At 44.6% G+C, this 15,830-nt stretch overlaps 1 protein-coding gene across 1 annotated transcript in view; it reads right to left on the reverse strand.

Annotated features, from left to right (window-relative positions):
* Positions 1-10,779: 10,779 nt before the first annotated feature.
* LOC106572554 (von Willebrand factor A domain-containing protein 5B1) overlaps positions 10,780-15,830 on the reverse strand; it is a 49,779-nt gene continuing 44,728 nt past the window's right edge. Inside the window, exon 21 of the mRNA XM_014146834.3 lies at positions 10,780-13,930. Within this exon, the coding sequence (XP_014002309.3) occupies positions 13,753-13,930 (178 nt within the window). The 3' untranslated portion in view covers positions 10,780-13,752. The remainder of the gene's footprint in view (positions 13,931-15,830) is intronic.

Raw genomic sequence — 15,830 nt, forward strand, 5'->3', positions numbered from 1 at the left:
AATCCAGAAAAACGCATGTCAAAAATGTTATAAATTGATTTGCATTTTAATGAGGGAAATAAGTATTTGACCCCCTCTCAATCAGAAAGATTTCTGGCTCCCGGGTGTCTTATATACAGGTAACGAGCTGAGATTAGGAGCACACTCTTAAAGGGAGTGCTCTAATCTCAGTTTGTTACCTGTATAAAAGACACCTGTCCACAGAAGCAATCAATCAATCAGATTACAAACTCTCCACCATGGCCAAGACCAAAGATCTCGCCAAGGATGTCAGGGACAAGATTGTAGACCTACACATAGCTGGAATGGGCTACAAGACCATCACCAAGCAGCTTGGTGAGAAGGTGACAACAGTTGGTGCGATTATTCGCAAATGGAAGAAACACAAAAGAACTGTCAATCTCCCTCGGCCTGGGGCTCCATGCAAGATCTTACCTCGTGGAGTTGCAATGATCATGAGAACGGTGAGGAATCAGCCCAGAACTAAACGGGAGAATCTTGTCAATGATCTCAAGGCAGCTGGGACCATAGTCACCAAGAAAACAATTGGTAACACACTACGCCGTGAAGGACTAAAATCCTGCAGCGCTCGCAAGGTCCCCCTGCTCAAGAAAGCACATATACATGCCCGTCTGAAGTTTGCCAATGAACATCTGAATGATTCAGAGGACAACTGGGTGAAAGTGTTGTGGTCAGATGAGACCAAAATGGAGCTCTTTGGCATCAACTCAACTCGCCGTGTTTGGAGGAGGAGGAATGCTGCCTATGACCCCAAGAACACCATCCCCACCGTCAAACATGTAGGTGGAAACATTATGCTTTGGGGGTGTTTTTCTGCTAAGGGGACAGGACAACTTCACCGCATCCAAGGGACAATGGACGGGGCCATGTATCATCAAATCTTGGGTGAGAACCTCCTTCTCTCAGCCAGGGCATTGAAAATGGGTCATGGATGGGTATTCCAGCATGACAATGACACAAAACACACGGCCAAGGCAACAAAGGAGTGGTTCAAGAAGAAGCACATTAAGGTCCTGGAGTGGCCTAGCCAGTCTCCAGACCTTAATCCAATAGAACATCTGTGGAGAGAGCTGAAGGTTCGAGTTGCCAAATGTCAGCTTCGAAACCTTAATGACTTGGAGAAGATCTGCAAAGAGGAGTGGGACAAAATCCCTCCTGAGATGTGTGCAAACCTGGTGGCCAACTACAAGAAACGTCTGACCTCTGTGATTGCCAACAAGGGTTTTGCCACCAAGTACTAAGTCATGTTTTGCAGAGGGGTCAAATACTTATATCCCTCATTAAAATGCAAATCATTTAATAACATTTTTGACATGCATTTTTCTGGATTTTTTTGTTGTTATTCTGTCTCTCACTGTTCAAATAAACCTACAATTAAAATTATAGACTGATCATTTCTTTGGCAGTGGGCAAACGTACAAAATCAACAGGGGATGCAAATAGTTTTTTTCCCTCACTGTAGGTTGGAGTCATTAAAACTTCAACCACTACACACATTTCTTGGTAACAAACTATAGTTTTGGCAAGTTGGTTAGGACATCTACTTTGTGCATGACAAGTATTTTTCCAACAATTGTTTACAACGAGATTATTTCACTTACAATTCACTGTGTCACAATTCCAAGTGGGTCAGAAGTTTACATACACTAAGTTGACTGTGCCTTTAAACAGCTTGAAAATTCCAAATGATGTCATGGCTTTAGAAGCTTCTGATAGGCTAATTGAGATCATTTGAGTCAATTGTAGGTGTACCTGTGGATGTATTTCAAGGCCTACCTTCCAACTCAGTGCCTCTTTGCTTGACATCATGGGAAAACAAAAGAAATCAGCTAAGACCTCAGAAAAAGAATTGTAGACCTCCACAAGTCTGCTTCATCCTTGGGAGCAATTTCCAAATGCCTGAAGGTACCACGTTCATCTGTGCAAACAATAGTACGCAAGTATAAACACCATGGGATCACGCAACCGTCATACCGCTCAGGTCTCCTAGAGATGAACGTACTTTGGCGCGAAAAGTGCAAATCAATCCCAGAATAACAGCAAAGGACCTTGTGAAGATGCTGGAGGAAACAGGTACAAAAGTATCTATACTGCTCAAAAAAATAAAGGGAACACTTAAACAACACAATGTAACTCCAAGTCAATCACATTTCTGTGAAATCAAACTGTCCACTTAGGAAGCAACACTGATTGACAATACATTTCACATGCTGTTGTGCAAATGGAATAAACAACAGGTGAAAATTATAGGCAATAAGCAAGACACCCCCAATAAAGGAGTGGTTCTGCAGGTGGAGACCACAGACCACTTCTCAGTTCCTATGCTTCCTGGCTGATGTTTTGGTCACTTTTGAATGCTGGTGGTGCTTTCACTCTAATGGTAGCATGAGACGGAGTCTACAACCCACACAAGTGGCTCAGGTAGTGCAGCTCATCCAGGATGGCATATCAATGCGAGCTGTGGCAAGAAGGTTTGCTGTGTCTGTCAGCGTAGTGTCCAGAGCATGTAGGCGCTACCAGGAGACAGGCCAGTACATCAGGAGACGTGGAGGAGGCCGTAGGAGGGCAACAACCCAGCAGCAGGACCGCTACCTCCGCCTTTGTGCAAGGAGGAGCAGGAGGAGCACTGCCAGAGCCCTGCAAAATGACCTCCAGAAGGCCACAAATGTGCATGTGTCTGCTCAAACGGTCAGAAACAGACTCCATGAGGGTGGTATGAGGGCCCAACGTCCACAGGTGGGGGTTGTGCTTACAGCCCAACACCGTGCAGGACGTTTGGCATTTGCCAGAGAACGCCAAGATTGGTAAATTCGCCACTGGCGCCCTGTGTTCTTCACAGATGAAAGCAGGTTCACACTGAGCACATGTGACAGACGTGACAGAGTCTGGAGACGCTGTAGAGAACGTTCTGCTGCCTGCAACATCCTCCAGCATGACCGGTTTGGCGGTGGGTCAGTCATGGTGTGGGGTGGCATTTCTTAGTGGGGCCGCACAGCCCTCCATGTGCTCGCCAGAGGTAGCCTGACTGCCATTAGGTACCGAGATGAGATCCTCAGGCCCCTTGTGAGACCATATGCTATTGTGGTTGGCCCTGGGTTCCTCCTAATGCAAGAAAATGCTAGACCTCATGTGGCTAGAGTGTGTCAGCAGTTCCTGCAAGAGGAAGGCATTGATGCTATGGACTGGCCCACCGTTCCCCAGACCTGAATCCAATTGAGCACATCTGGGACATCATGTCTCGCTCCATCCACCAACGCCACGTTGCACCACAGACTGTCCAGGAGATGGCGGATGCTTTAGTCCAGGTCTGGGAGGAGATCCCTCAGGAGACCATCCGCCACCTCATCAGGAGCATGCCCAGGCGTTGTAGGGAGGTCATACAGGCACGTGGAGGCCACACTTACTACTGAGCCTCATTTTGACTTGTTTTAAGGACATTACATCAAAGTTGGATCAGCCTGTAGTGTGGTTTTCCACTTTAATTTTGAGTGTGACTCCAAATCCAGACCTCCATGGGTTGATAAATTAGATTACCATTGATTATTTTTGTGTGATTTTGTTGTCACACATTCAACTATGTAAAGAAAAAAGTATTTAATAAGATTATTTCTTTCATTCAGATCTAGGATGTGTTGTTTAAGTGTTCCCTTTATTTTTTTGAGCAGTGTATATCCACAGTAAAACGAGTCCTATATTGACATAACCTGAAAGGCCGCTCAGCAAGGAAGAAGTCACTGCTCCAAAACCGCCATAAAAAAGCCAGACTATGGTTTGCAACTGCACATGGGGACAAAGATCGTACTTTTTGGAGAAATGTCATCTGGTCTGATGAAACAAAAATAGAACTGTTTGGCCATAATGACCATCATTATGTTTGGAGGAAAAAGGGGGAGGCTTGCAAGCCGAAGAACACCATCCCAACCGTGAAGCACGGGTGTGGTCCTGCTCACACTGCCCTACCCTGTGCTTTGACCTCTTTCTCCCCTCTCTCTCCAGATGAAATCTCGCGTCTTGTGACGGCCGGCCGCCCAACAACCTGCCCACTTGACCCTATCCCCTCCTCTCTTCTCCAGACCATTTCCGGAGACCTTCTCCCCTACCTCACCTCACTCATCAACTCATCCTTGACCGCTGGCTACGTCCCTTCCGTCTTCAAGAGAGCGAGAGTTGCACCCCTTCTGAAAAAACCTACACTCGATCCTTCCGATGTCAACAACTACAGACCAGTATCCCTTCTTTCTTTTCTCTCCAAAACTCTTGAACGTGCCGTCCTTGGCCAGCTCTCCTGCTATCTCTCTCAGAATGACCTTCTTGATCCTAATCAGTCAGGTTTCAAGACTGGGCATTCAACTGAGACTGCTCTTCTCTGTGTCACGGAGGCTCTCCGCACTGCTAAAGCTAACTCTCTCTCCTCTGCTCTCATCCTTCTAGACCTATCTGCTGCCTTTGATACTGTGAACCATCAGATCCTCCTCTCCACCCTCTCCGAGTTGGGCATCTCCGGCGCGGCCCACGCTTGGATTGCGTCCTACCTGACAGGTCGCTCCTACCAGGTGGCGTGGCGAGAATCTGTCTCCGCACCATGCGCTCTCACCACTGGTGTCCCCCAGGGCTCTGTTCTAGGCCCTCTCCTATTCTCGCTATACACCAAGTCACTTGGCTCTGTCATATCCTCACATGGTCTCTCCTATCATTGCTATGCAGACGACACACAATTAATCTTCTCCTTTCCCCCTTCTGATAACCAGGCGGCGAATCGCATCTCTGCATGTCTGTCAGACATATCAGTGTGGATGACGGATCACCATCTCAAGCTGAACCTCGGCAAGACGGAGCTGCTCTTCCTCCCGGGGAAGGACTGCCCGTTCCATGATCTCGCCATCACGGTTGACAACTCCCTTGTGTCCTCCTCCCAGAGTGCTAAGAACCTTGGCGTGATCCTGGACAACACCCTGTCGTTCTCCACTAACATCAAGGCGGTGACCCGATCCTGTAGGTTCATGCTCTACAACATTCGCAGAGTACGACCCTGCCTCACACAGGAAGCGGCGCAGGTCCTAATCCAGGCACTTGTCATCTCCCGTCTGGATTACTGCAACTCGCTGTTGGCTGGGCTCCCTGCCTGTGCCATTAAACCCCTACAACTCATCCAGAACGCCGCAGCCCGTCTGGTGTTCAACCTTCCCAAGTTCTCTCACGTCACCCCGCTCCTCCGCTCTCTCCACTGGCTTCCAGTTGAAGCTCGCATCCGCTACAAGACCATGGTGATTGCCTACGGAGCTGTGAAGGGAACGGCACCTCCGTACCTTCAGGCTCTGATCAGGCCCTACACCCAAACAAGGGCACTGCGTTCATCCACCTCTGGCCTGCTGGCCCCCCTACCTCTGAGGAAGCACAGTTCCCGCTCAGCCCAGTCAAAACTGTTCGCTGCTCTGGCACCCCAATGGTGGAACAAGCTCCCTCACGACGCCAGGACAGCGGAGTCAATCACCACCTTCCGTAGACACCTGAAACCCCACCTCTTTAAGGAATACCTGGGATAGGATAAAGTAATCCTTCTAACCCCCCCCCCCCCCTTAAAAGATTTAGATGCACTATTGTAAAGTGGTTGTTCCACTGGATATCATAAGGTGAATGCACCAATTTGTAAGTCGCTCTGGATAAGAGTGTCTGCTAAATGACTTAAATGTAATGTAAATGTAAAAGACGACTTTTGAGTAGTAAGACATGTATAAAAGCAACAGATACCATTACGAAGAAGGGGCTAGAAGCGTCTTATATGGTGAGCTACCGAGTGGCTAGGACAGGCAAGCCCCATGCTATTGTGGAGGACTTCTTCCTGCTGCCGCGGGTATGGCTGGGACAATGATGGGGGAAAAGGCCCAAAAAACGATACAGACAATGCATTCATCAAACAACACTGCTTCACGACGCATCAGTGACATGGCAGGAGATTTTTTGAAACAATTACTGCTTCGCATACAAGCCAGTGAATTCTATGCATTACAGCTGACTTGGCGGGCTTGGCACAGCTCCTGGTATACACTATGAGGCTATTTTTAAAGTACTGGACAGCTTTGTGACATCAAATGGACTTTGGTGGTCAAGATGTGTTGGTATCTGTACTGATGGTGCAAAAGCCATGACAGGGAGACATAGTGGAGTGGTAACACGCGTGCAAGCAGTTGCTCCCAATGCCACTTGGTAAACTGCAGCATCCACCGAGAGGCTCTTGTTGCCAAGGGAATGCCTGACAGCTTGAAATACTTTTTGGACACTACAGTGAAAATGGTTAACTCTGTTAAAGCAAGGCCCCTCAACTTGTGTATTTTCTGCAGTATGCAATGATATGGGCAGCGGCCATGTGGCGCTTTTACAACATACAGAAGTGCGCTGGTTATCAAGGGGCAAAGTATTGACCCATTTTTTTAAAGTGAGAGACAAGCTTAAACTTTTCTTTACTGACCATAATTTTCCACTTGTCTGACTGCTTGCATGATGACGAGTTTCTCACATGACTGGCCTATCTGGGTGATGTTTTTTCTCGACTGAATGATCTGAATCTAGGATTACAGGGACTCTCCTTAACTATATTCAATGTGCGGGACAAAATTGAGGCTATGATTAAGAAGTTGGAGCTCTTCTCTGTCTGCATTAACAAGGACAACACACAGGTCTTTCCATTATTGTATGATTTATTTGTGTGCAAATGAACTCAAGCTTACGGACAATGTCAAATGTGATATAGCAAAGCACCTGAGTGAGTTCGGTGCGCAATTATTTTTATTTATTTATTATTTTTATTTCATCTTTATTTAACCAGGTAAGCTAGTTGAGAACAAGTTCTCATTTACAACTGCGACCTGGCCAAGATAAAGCAAAGCAGTGCGACAGAAACAACAACACAGAGTTACATGGAATTAACAAGCGTACAGTCAACACAATAGAAAAAAAATAAAGTCTATATACAGTGTGTGCAAATGGCATGAGGAGGTATGGCAATAAATAGACCATAGTAGCAAAGTAATTACAATTTAGCAGATTAACACTGGAGTGATAGATGAGCAGATGATGATGAGCAGATGATGCTGTGTAAGTAGTGATACTGGTGTGCAAAAGAGCAGCAAAGTAAATAAAAACAATATGGGGATGAGGTAGGTAGATTGGGTGGGCTATTTACAGATGGACTATGTAGAGCTGCAGCGATTGGTTAGCTGCTCAGATAGCTGATGTTTAAAGTTAGTGAGGGAAATGTAAGTCTCCAGCTTCAGCGATTTTTGCAATTCGTTCCAGTCACTGGCAGCAGAGAACTGGAAGGAAAGGCGGCCAAATGAGGTGTTGGCTTTGGGGATGACCAGTGAGATATAGCTGCTGGAGCGCGTGCTACGGGTGGGTGTTGTTATCGTGACCAGTGACCTGAGATAAGGCAGAGCTTTACCTAGCATAGACTTGTAGATGACCTGGAGCCAGTGGGTCTGGCGACAAATATGTAGCGAGGGCCAGCCGACTAGAGCATACAGGTCGCAGTGGTGGGTGGTATAAGGCGCTTTGGTAACAAAACGGATGGCACTGTGATAGACTGCATCCAATTTGCTGAGTAGAGTATTGGAAGCTATTTTGTAGATGACATCGCCGAAGTCGAGGATAGGTAGGATAGTCAGTTTTACTAGGGTAAGTTTGGCGGCGTGAGTGAAGCAAGCTTTGTTGCGAAATAGAAAGCCGATTCTAGATTTGATTTTGGATTGGAGATGTTTGATATGAGTCTGGAAGGAGAGTTTACAGTCTAACCAGACACCTAGGTATTTGTAGTTGTCCACGTATTCTAGGTCAGAAACGTCTAGAGTAGTGATGCTAGTCAGGCGAGCAGGTGCGGGCAGCGAACGGTTGAAAAGCATGCATTTGGTTTTAATAGCGTTTAAGAGCAGTTGGAGGCCACGGAAGGAGTGTTGTATGGCATTGAAGCTCGTTTGGAGGTTAGTTAACACAGTGTCCAAAGAAGGGCCAGATGTATACAGAATGGTGTCGTCTGCGTAGAGGTGGATCAGGGAATCACCCGCAGCAAGAGCGACATCGTTGATATATACAGAGAAAAGAGTTGAACCCTGTGGTACCCCCATAGAGACTGCCAGATGTCCGGACAACAGGCCCTCCTATTTTACACACTGAACTCTATCTGCGAAGTAGTTGGTGAACCAGGCGAGGCAGTCATTTGAGAAACCAAGGCTATTGAGTCTGCCAATAAGAATACGGTGATTGAGAGTCGAAAGCCTTGGCCAGGTCGATGAAGACTACTGCACAGTACTGTCTTTTATCAATGGCGGTTATGATATCATTTAGTACCTTGAGCGTGGCTGAGGTGCACCCGTGACCAGCTCGGAAACCGGGTTGCACAGCGGAGAAGGTATGGTGGGATTCGAAATGGTCAGTGATCTGTTTATTAACTTGGCTTTCAAAGACTGTAGAAAGGCAGGGCAGGATGGATATAGGTCTGTAACAGTTTGGGTCTAGAGTGTCACCCCCTTTGAAGAGGAGGATGACCGCGGCAGCTGTCCAATCTTTAGGGATCTCAGATGAAATGAAAGAGAGGTTGAACAGACTGGTAATAGGGGTTGCAACAATAGCGGCGGATAATTTTTGAAAGAGAGGGTCCAGATTGTCTAGCCCAGCTGATTTGTACGGGTCCAGGTTTTGCAGTTCTTTCAGAACATCTGAGATCTGGATTTGGGTGAAGGAGAACCTGGGGAGGCTCGGGCAAGTAGCTGCGAGGGGTACGGAGCTGTTGGCCGTGGTTGGGGTAGCCAGGAGGAAAGCATGGCCAGCCGTAGAGAAATGCTTATTGAAATTTTCGATTATCATGGTTTTATCGGTGGTGACCGTGTCACCTAGCCTCAGTGCAGTGGGCAGCTGGGAGGAGGTGCTCTTGTTCTCCATGGACTTTACAGTGTCCCAAAACTTTTTGGAGTTAGAGCTACAGGATGCAAATTTCTGTTTGAAAAAGCTAGGCTTTGCTTTCCTGACTGACTGTGTGTATTGGTTCCTGACTTCCCTGAACAGTTGCATATTGTGGGGACTATTCGATGCTATTGCAGTCCGCCACAGGATGTTTTTGTGCTGTTCAAGGGCAGTCAGGTCTGGAGTGAACCAAGGGCTATATCTGTTTTTAGTTCTACATTTTTTGAAAGGGGCATGCTTATTTAAGATGGTAAGGAAATTACTTTTAAAGAACGACCAGGCATCCTCGACTGACGGGATGAGGTCAATATCCTTCCAGGATACCTGGGCCAGGTCGATTAGAAAGGCCTGCTCGCAGAAGTGTTTTAGGGAGCGTTTGACAGTGATGAGGGGTGGTCGTTTGACCACGGACCCATAGCGGATGCAGGCAATGAGGCAGTGATCGCTGAGATCCTGATTGAAAACAGCAGAGGTGTATTTGGAGAGCAAGTTGGTCAGGATAATATCTATGAGGGTGCCCATGTTTATGGATTTAGGGTTGTACCTGGTGGTTTCCTTGATAATTTGTGTGAGATTGAGGGCATCTAGCTTAGATTGTAGGACTGCTGGTACTTAACAGGTTATGCAGGTACTTAACCCAACATGGATGACACAAACAACTGGATTCGTTATCCCTTTCATGCCCTGCCTCCTGTCCACTTACCGATATCTGAACAAGAGAGCCTCATCAAAATTGCAACAAGCGGTTCTGTGAAAATGTTATTTAATCAGAGGCCACTGCCAGATTTCTGGATTGGGCTGTGCTCAGAGTATCCTGCCTTGAAAAATTGCCCTGTTAAGACACTGATGCCCTTTGCAACCACATACCTACACTACCGTTCAAAAGTTTGGGGTCACTTAGAAATGTCCTCGTTTTTGAAAGAAAAGCACATTTTTTTGTCCATTAAAATAACATCAAATTGATCAGAAATACAGTGTAGATATTGTTAATGTTGTAAATGACTATTGTAGCTGGAAATGGCAGATTTTTTACGGAATATCTTCATTGGCGTACAGAGGCCCATTATCAGCAACCATCACTCCTGTGTTCCAATGGCACGTTGTATTAGCTAATCCAAGTTTATAATTTTAAAAGGCTAATTGATCATTAGAAAACCCTTTTGCAATTATGTTAGCACAGCTGCAAACTGTGGTTCTGATTAAAGAAGCAATAAAACTGGCCTTCTTTAGACTAGTTGAGTATCTGGAGCATCAGCATTTGTGGGTTCGATTTCAGGCTCAAAATGGCCAGAAACAAAGAACTTTCTTCTGAAACTCGTCAGTCTATTCTTGTTCTGAGAAATGAAGGCTATTGCATGCGAGAAATTGCAAAGAAACTGAAGATCTCGTACAACGCTGTGTACTACTCCCTTCACAGAACAGCGCAAACTGGCTCTAACCAGAATAGAAAGAGGAGTGGGAGGACCCAGTGCACAACTGAGCAAGAAGACAAGTACATTCGAGTGTCTAGTTTGAGAAACAGATGCCTCACAAGTCCTCAACTGGCAGCTTCATTAAATAGTACCACAAAACACCAGTCTCAACGTCAACAGTGAAGAGGCAACTCAGGGATGCTGGCCTTCTAGGCAGAGTTGCAAAGAAAAAGCCATATCCCAGACTGGCCAATAAAAAGAAAAGTTTAAGATAGGCAAAAGACCACAGACACTGGACAGAGGAACTCTGCCTTGAAGGCCAGCGTCCCGGAGTCGCCTCTTCACTGTTGACATTGAGAGTGGTGTCTTGCAGGTACTAATTAATGAAGCTGCCAGTTGAGGACTAGAGTCAGAATAGAGGATTGCTAAGGATTGTTACCTAGAACCAGGATTGCCATTTCAAAAATTACATTTTTGCCAAGCAATTGTTATTTTGGCAAACATTTATTGGAATTCATCCTATATTGTCCTTAACATCATTACTCCATAGCAACAGATGTGGGATACACACACACACACACAATATCAGATGTTCGACAGTTGTTCTATCCCTGAGCCCAACTCAAGAAAGGACTTGATGTGCGAATGCGTATTCAGTTGAAGCTGTTTGAGAGGCATGCAAAATTGAGCAAGAATGGGGAGATTTGATTAACCAATGTCAAGTCCTAGCTGATGGAGCTCAGATACACACACACACGTTGGTCCCCCATTGTGACCATTTCCCCAAGTATCTGTGCAGTTGGACCTTTGATTATTTTGTGCCACCAGAGCCACAATAATTTCCCCCCTCTGTGATTGTCTGAGTTGTGACCCCCTCCCCATCAGTTACCGCAGCTAGTGTTACCAGCACTGCCACTACCTGGGTAGGGGCACTTCACCGGAATTCCCACCGAATAGGTACACTGTCGTCAAGGTTCTTATTAGCAGTTCTGAAAAATTCCTTGTATATTATGCTCACCCATCCGGGTGCTTTGGCTTTGTAAGACCAACCCTGCCAGGCAGGCTCAGAATCTTGAGGGGGCAGTGCTGCTGACCATGTTTATATTTCTGCCTTGGCTGCATATACTTGCAGTAGACCTATAAAACAGATAAGGACTTCCCCTTAGTGTATGGGTTGCTCAGGTGGGTGTCTAGGGTATAGGGTTGGGGACCGTTCCATCATGATAGGACAATAAATAAATAAATACACTATATTCACTATTTATTTTAAAATGTATATCACATATCCGCACAAAATTGAAAGCTCTCTCTGTCACAACCCCTGCTCGCAGACACACATGGGCTCTGGCATTTGCAACCATTTCCCTTTTTCACTCACTTAACTCCACACTTTTCCAAACACAAAAACATACACCACACCTTCCATCACAATACACCCGCACATACCCAAACACTGTGTCTATGTCCTGTGTTTTATCCCTACATTTTGATTCCTACCTAATTTCAGACTTTTGCAAACTTTTGCATTATTATCCTTTCTTCTAATGCTGTCTTTTATCTATTTATATATACTATAAATAGAAAGTCGAATACTAATTATTTTACAACAGTCCCTATCTTGAACGGTATAGTCTATTGTAGTTTATTTCTTTATCAGTTTGTTGTATTTTACTGTAAAAAAATAAATAATACAATCCCTGCCATGGTTAGTATTGGGTGTTCCATTATTCGACTCTGGGAAATATTTAGAATAGCCTTGGATTAGTCTTCGTGTCTTGGAACAGTTTGTTATCAATACACAGTGTATCGACTACGAGAGCTACACGTTTCCCTTTTAATCTATTCACCTTGAAGAGTCGGTACAGAACTTTGCACCGTTCTGCAATTTCCTTTGGGAACTGCTCATTCATGCCTATTTTCATGCCAGCGGTTATTTTATCTTTAATATTCTATCTTTAAAGAATGCAAATTTGTCAACATTTGGGCGCTCATATCTGTGTCCTCTCTGTCCCAAACGGTGTACACGTTTGAGTTTGATTTTGTCGAGTCTCGCCTGGGATCGGTAGTGCTTACAGAAATAATTATTTCCCTACACCTTAAGATCTTCGCCCTCATTTTCTTTGATACCAGTAAGTACCAGATTTTCTCTCATTGTTGCAGCTTTTTTGTCGTCAACTCCTTTTTATCTTTACTGACTAGTTCAAGTATGCCCAGACGAGACGGCCTACAGGGAGGAGGTGAGGGACCTCGGAGTGTGGTGTCAGGAAAATAACCTCACACTCAATGTCAACAAAACAAAGGAGATGATCGTGGACTTCAGGAAACAGCAGAGGGAGCAGCCCCCTATCCACATCGACGGGACAGTAGTGGAGAGGGTGGACAGTTCCTCCGCGTACACATCACGGACAAACTGAAATGGTCCACCCACACAGACAGCGTGGTGAAGAAGGCGCAGCAGCGCCCCTTCAACCTCAGGAGGCTGAAGAAATTCGGTTTGTCACCAAAAACACAAACTTTTACAGATGCACAATCGAGAGAATCCTGTCAGGCTGTATCACCGCCTGGTACGGCAACTGCTCTGCCCATAACTGTAAGGCTCTCCAGAGGGTAGTGAAGTCTGCACAACGCATCACTGGGGGCAAACTACCTGCCCTCCAGGACACCTCCACCAGCCGATGTCACAGGAAGGCCAAAAAGATCATCAAGGACAACAACCACCCGAGCCACTGCCTGTTCACCCCGCTATCATCCAGAAGGCGAGGTCAGTACAGGTGCATCAAAGCTGGGACCGAGAGACTGAAAAACAGGTTCTATCTCAAGGCCATCAGACTGTTAAACAGCCATCACTAACATTGAGTGGCTGCTGCCAACATATTGACTCAACTCTAGCCACTTTGGAAAAATGTATGTAACAAATGTATCACTAGTCACTTTAAACAATGCCACTTTATATGTTTACATACCCTACATTACTCATCTCATATGTTCATATGTATATACTGTACTCTATACCATCTACTGCATCTTGCCTATGCCGTTCGGCCATCACTCATTCATATATTTTTATGTACATATTGTTATTCATTCCTTTACACTTGTGTGTATAAGGTAGTTGTTGTGAAATTGTTAGGTTAGATTACGTGTTAGATATTACTACATGGTCGAAACTAGAAGCACAAGCATTTCGCTACACTCGCATTAACATCTGCTAACCATGTGTATGTGACAAATACATTTTTATTTGATTTGATTTGAGTTTATCATTTAACATTTATATTTTCAAAAACATGCCCTTTTGTCACTGGTGAATTACAGTAAACATTATTAAAAACTATGTAGAACATATGGGCAGTTGGTTGTATTTAGATCAAGCGAACAGTCTTTTATCTAAATCTAATGGTGCACCTGTGCAGCAACGCACCAGAGGAATGTAGTCTTTGTTCTCGTTCTCACTCTCCCCCACAGAGTCGCTGGTTTTGCTGTGTGAGCGAAACATGAAGCCCCTGGCGGCCCGGGTCAGGAGTCTCGTCCGGTTGAGAGTCAGCCTGTAGAGGAGAGGAGAGGGATGCAACACCTCGAGTTCAACTTTACCTTTCATTCATTACCATTTGTGAGTACAAGTACATTCATTGGAATTTCTCTGCGACGTAAAGGAGCATACACAGCCCTTATTATGGTCTTACCATAACCCTGCCATTTTCAGCACATACATATAGCTCAATAAAATAACAACTGAACTCAATAAACACCAAATGCCTCTTCCGTTTGTTATTTCATGACAAAAAAGGACGCTCCAGGATAAGTGGTCAATGCAAATGTTAAGATCTTTCCATCAATAGAACTCAATAGCATCATAAAGAATATAATGGACCTCAAGGACACTGGCACACAGTGAAGTGGTTTTCATTTTGTTAAAGGGTGGGAAAAGGGCAATTTTTCCTCACACTGAGCAATGCATGAATGGTGCCGAGCGGACAAAAGCACCTGACTGGTAATGTGTGCCTCAGAGATAAAGGTGATATTGGGGTGAGGTGAAGAAAGGAGATGTATAAAGGATTCTGTTGAGCTGTGTTGTTATTAAAGCTCTACCTCCTCACAGAGTAATTATAGACCTCTCTCTAAACTTATTTTTTTTATCCAAGATTTTTGAAAAAGTTGTCATCAAGCAAATGGTGGCTTGTTTGAGTATGAACAACTTATTTGAAAAATGTAAGTCAGGCTTGCACTCACTTCACAGCACAGACACTGATTTATTGAAAGTCAGTAATGACCTTCTGTTGGCTGCTGATGACAGTGAAAGCTATATTGTAGTTATTTTGGATCTCAGTGCCGCGTTTGATACTATTGATCATACTGTAACATCCTTGTTGACCAGCTGGAGAGGTGGGTGGGAATCTCCAGCGTTGCCCTCGACTGGTTCAGGTCATATCTATGACCTGAACCAGTCATTTCTCAGTGAGCATGGGTGGTTCAGTATTGTCCCCAGCACCTATTCACTATGATGTCCCTCAGGGGTCAATTCTGGGCCACATCCTTTTTTCCCCTGTACATGCTTCCCCTTGGTGACATCATCCGCAATCATTGTCACGCAAATCCAATGCAAGTCAATGGTACCTATATTAAACATTTTTGTGCTTCATCTAAAAGTATTTAAAATTGATGTGTAGTTCAACAGTCACTTATTGAGATTTAGATTTTTTTAATAGCTGTTCTAACATAAGAGACATCATATGGATTACTTTATTCCTGCTGTGGAGATTGCATCACAAAACCCTCTGTTATTATAAATAACAATAAACTGTGGTCACTAAGCCTATCATGTACCCTCTCCAGAATATACAGTGAGCTCCAAAAGTATTGGGACTGCGACATATTTTTGGTTGTTTTGGCTCTGTACTCCAGCACCTTGAATTTGAAATGATACAATGACTATGAGGTTAAAGTGCAGACTGTCAGATTTAATTTGAGGGTATTTTCATTCATAACGGGTGCATAATCCCCCCATTCTAGGGGACCAAAAGTATTGGAACAAATTCACTTATATGTGTATTAAAGTAGCCAAAAGTTTAGTATTTGGTCCCATATTCCTAGCACACAATAACATCATCAAGCTGTGACTTGTTGGATCTATTTGTTGTTTGTTTTAGTTGTGTTTCAGATTATTTTGTGCCCAGTAGAAATGAATGGTAAATAATGTATTGTGTAATTTTAGAGTCACTTTTATGGTAAATAAGAATCGAATATGTTTCTAAACATTTCTATATTCATGTGGATGCTACCATGATTACAGATAATCATACCCCCAAGACATGCTTACCTCTCACCACAATAACAGGGCAGGTTAGGGAGGTATTTGTGCATCTGTAACATTCTTCATTATTCACGATTCATTCAGAACTATCTGTAATCATGGTAGCATCCACATTAATGTAGAAGTATTTAGAA

The sequence above is a fragment of the Salmo salar genome, chromosome 15, assembly GCF_965601325.2.
Source record: "Salmo salar chromosome 15, fSalSal1, whole genome shotgun sequence".
Lineage (NCBI taxonomy): Eukaryota > Metazoa > Chordata > Actinopteri > Salmoniformes > Salmonidae > Salmo > Salmo salar.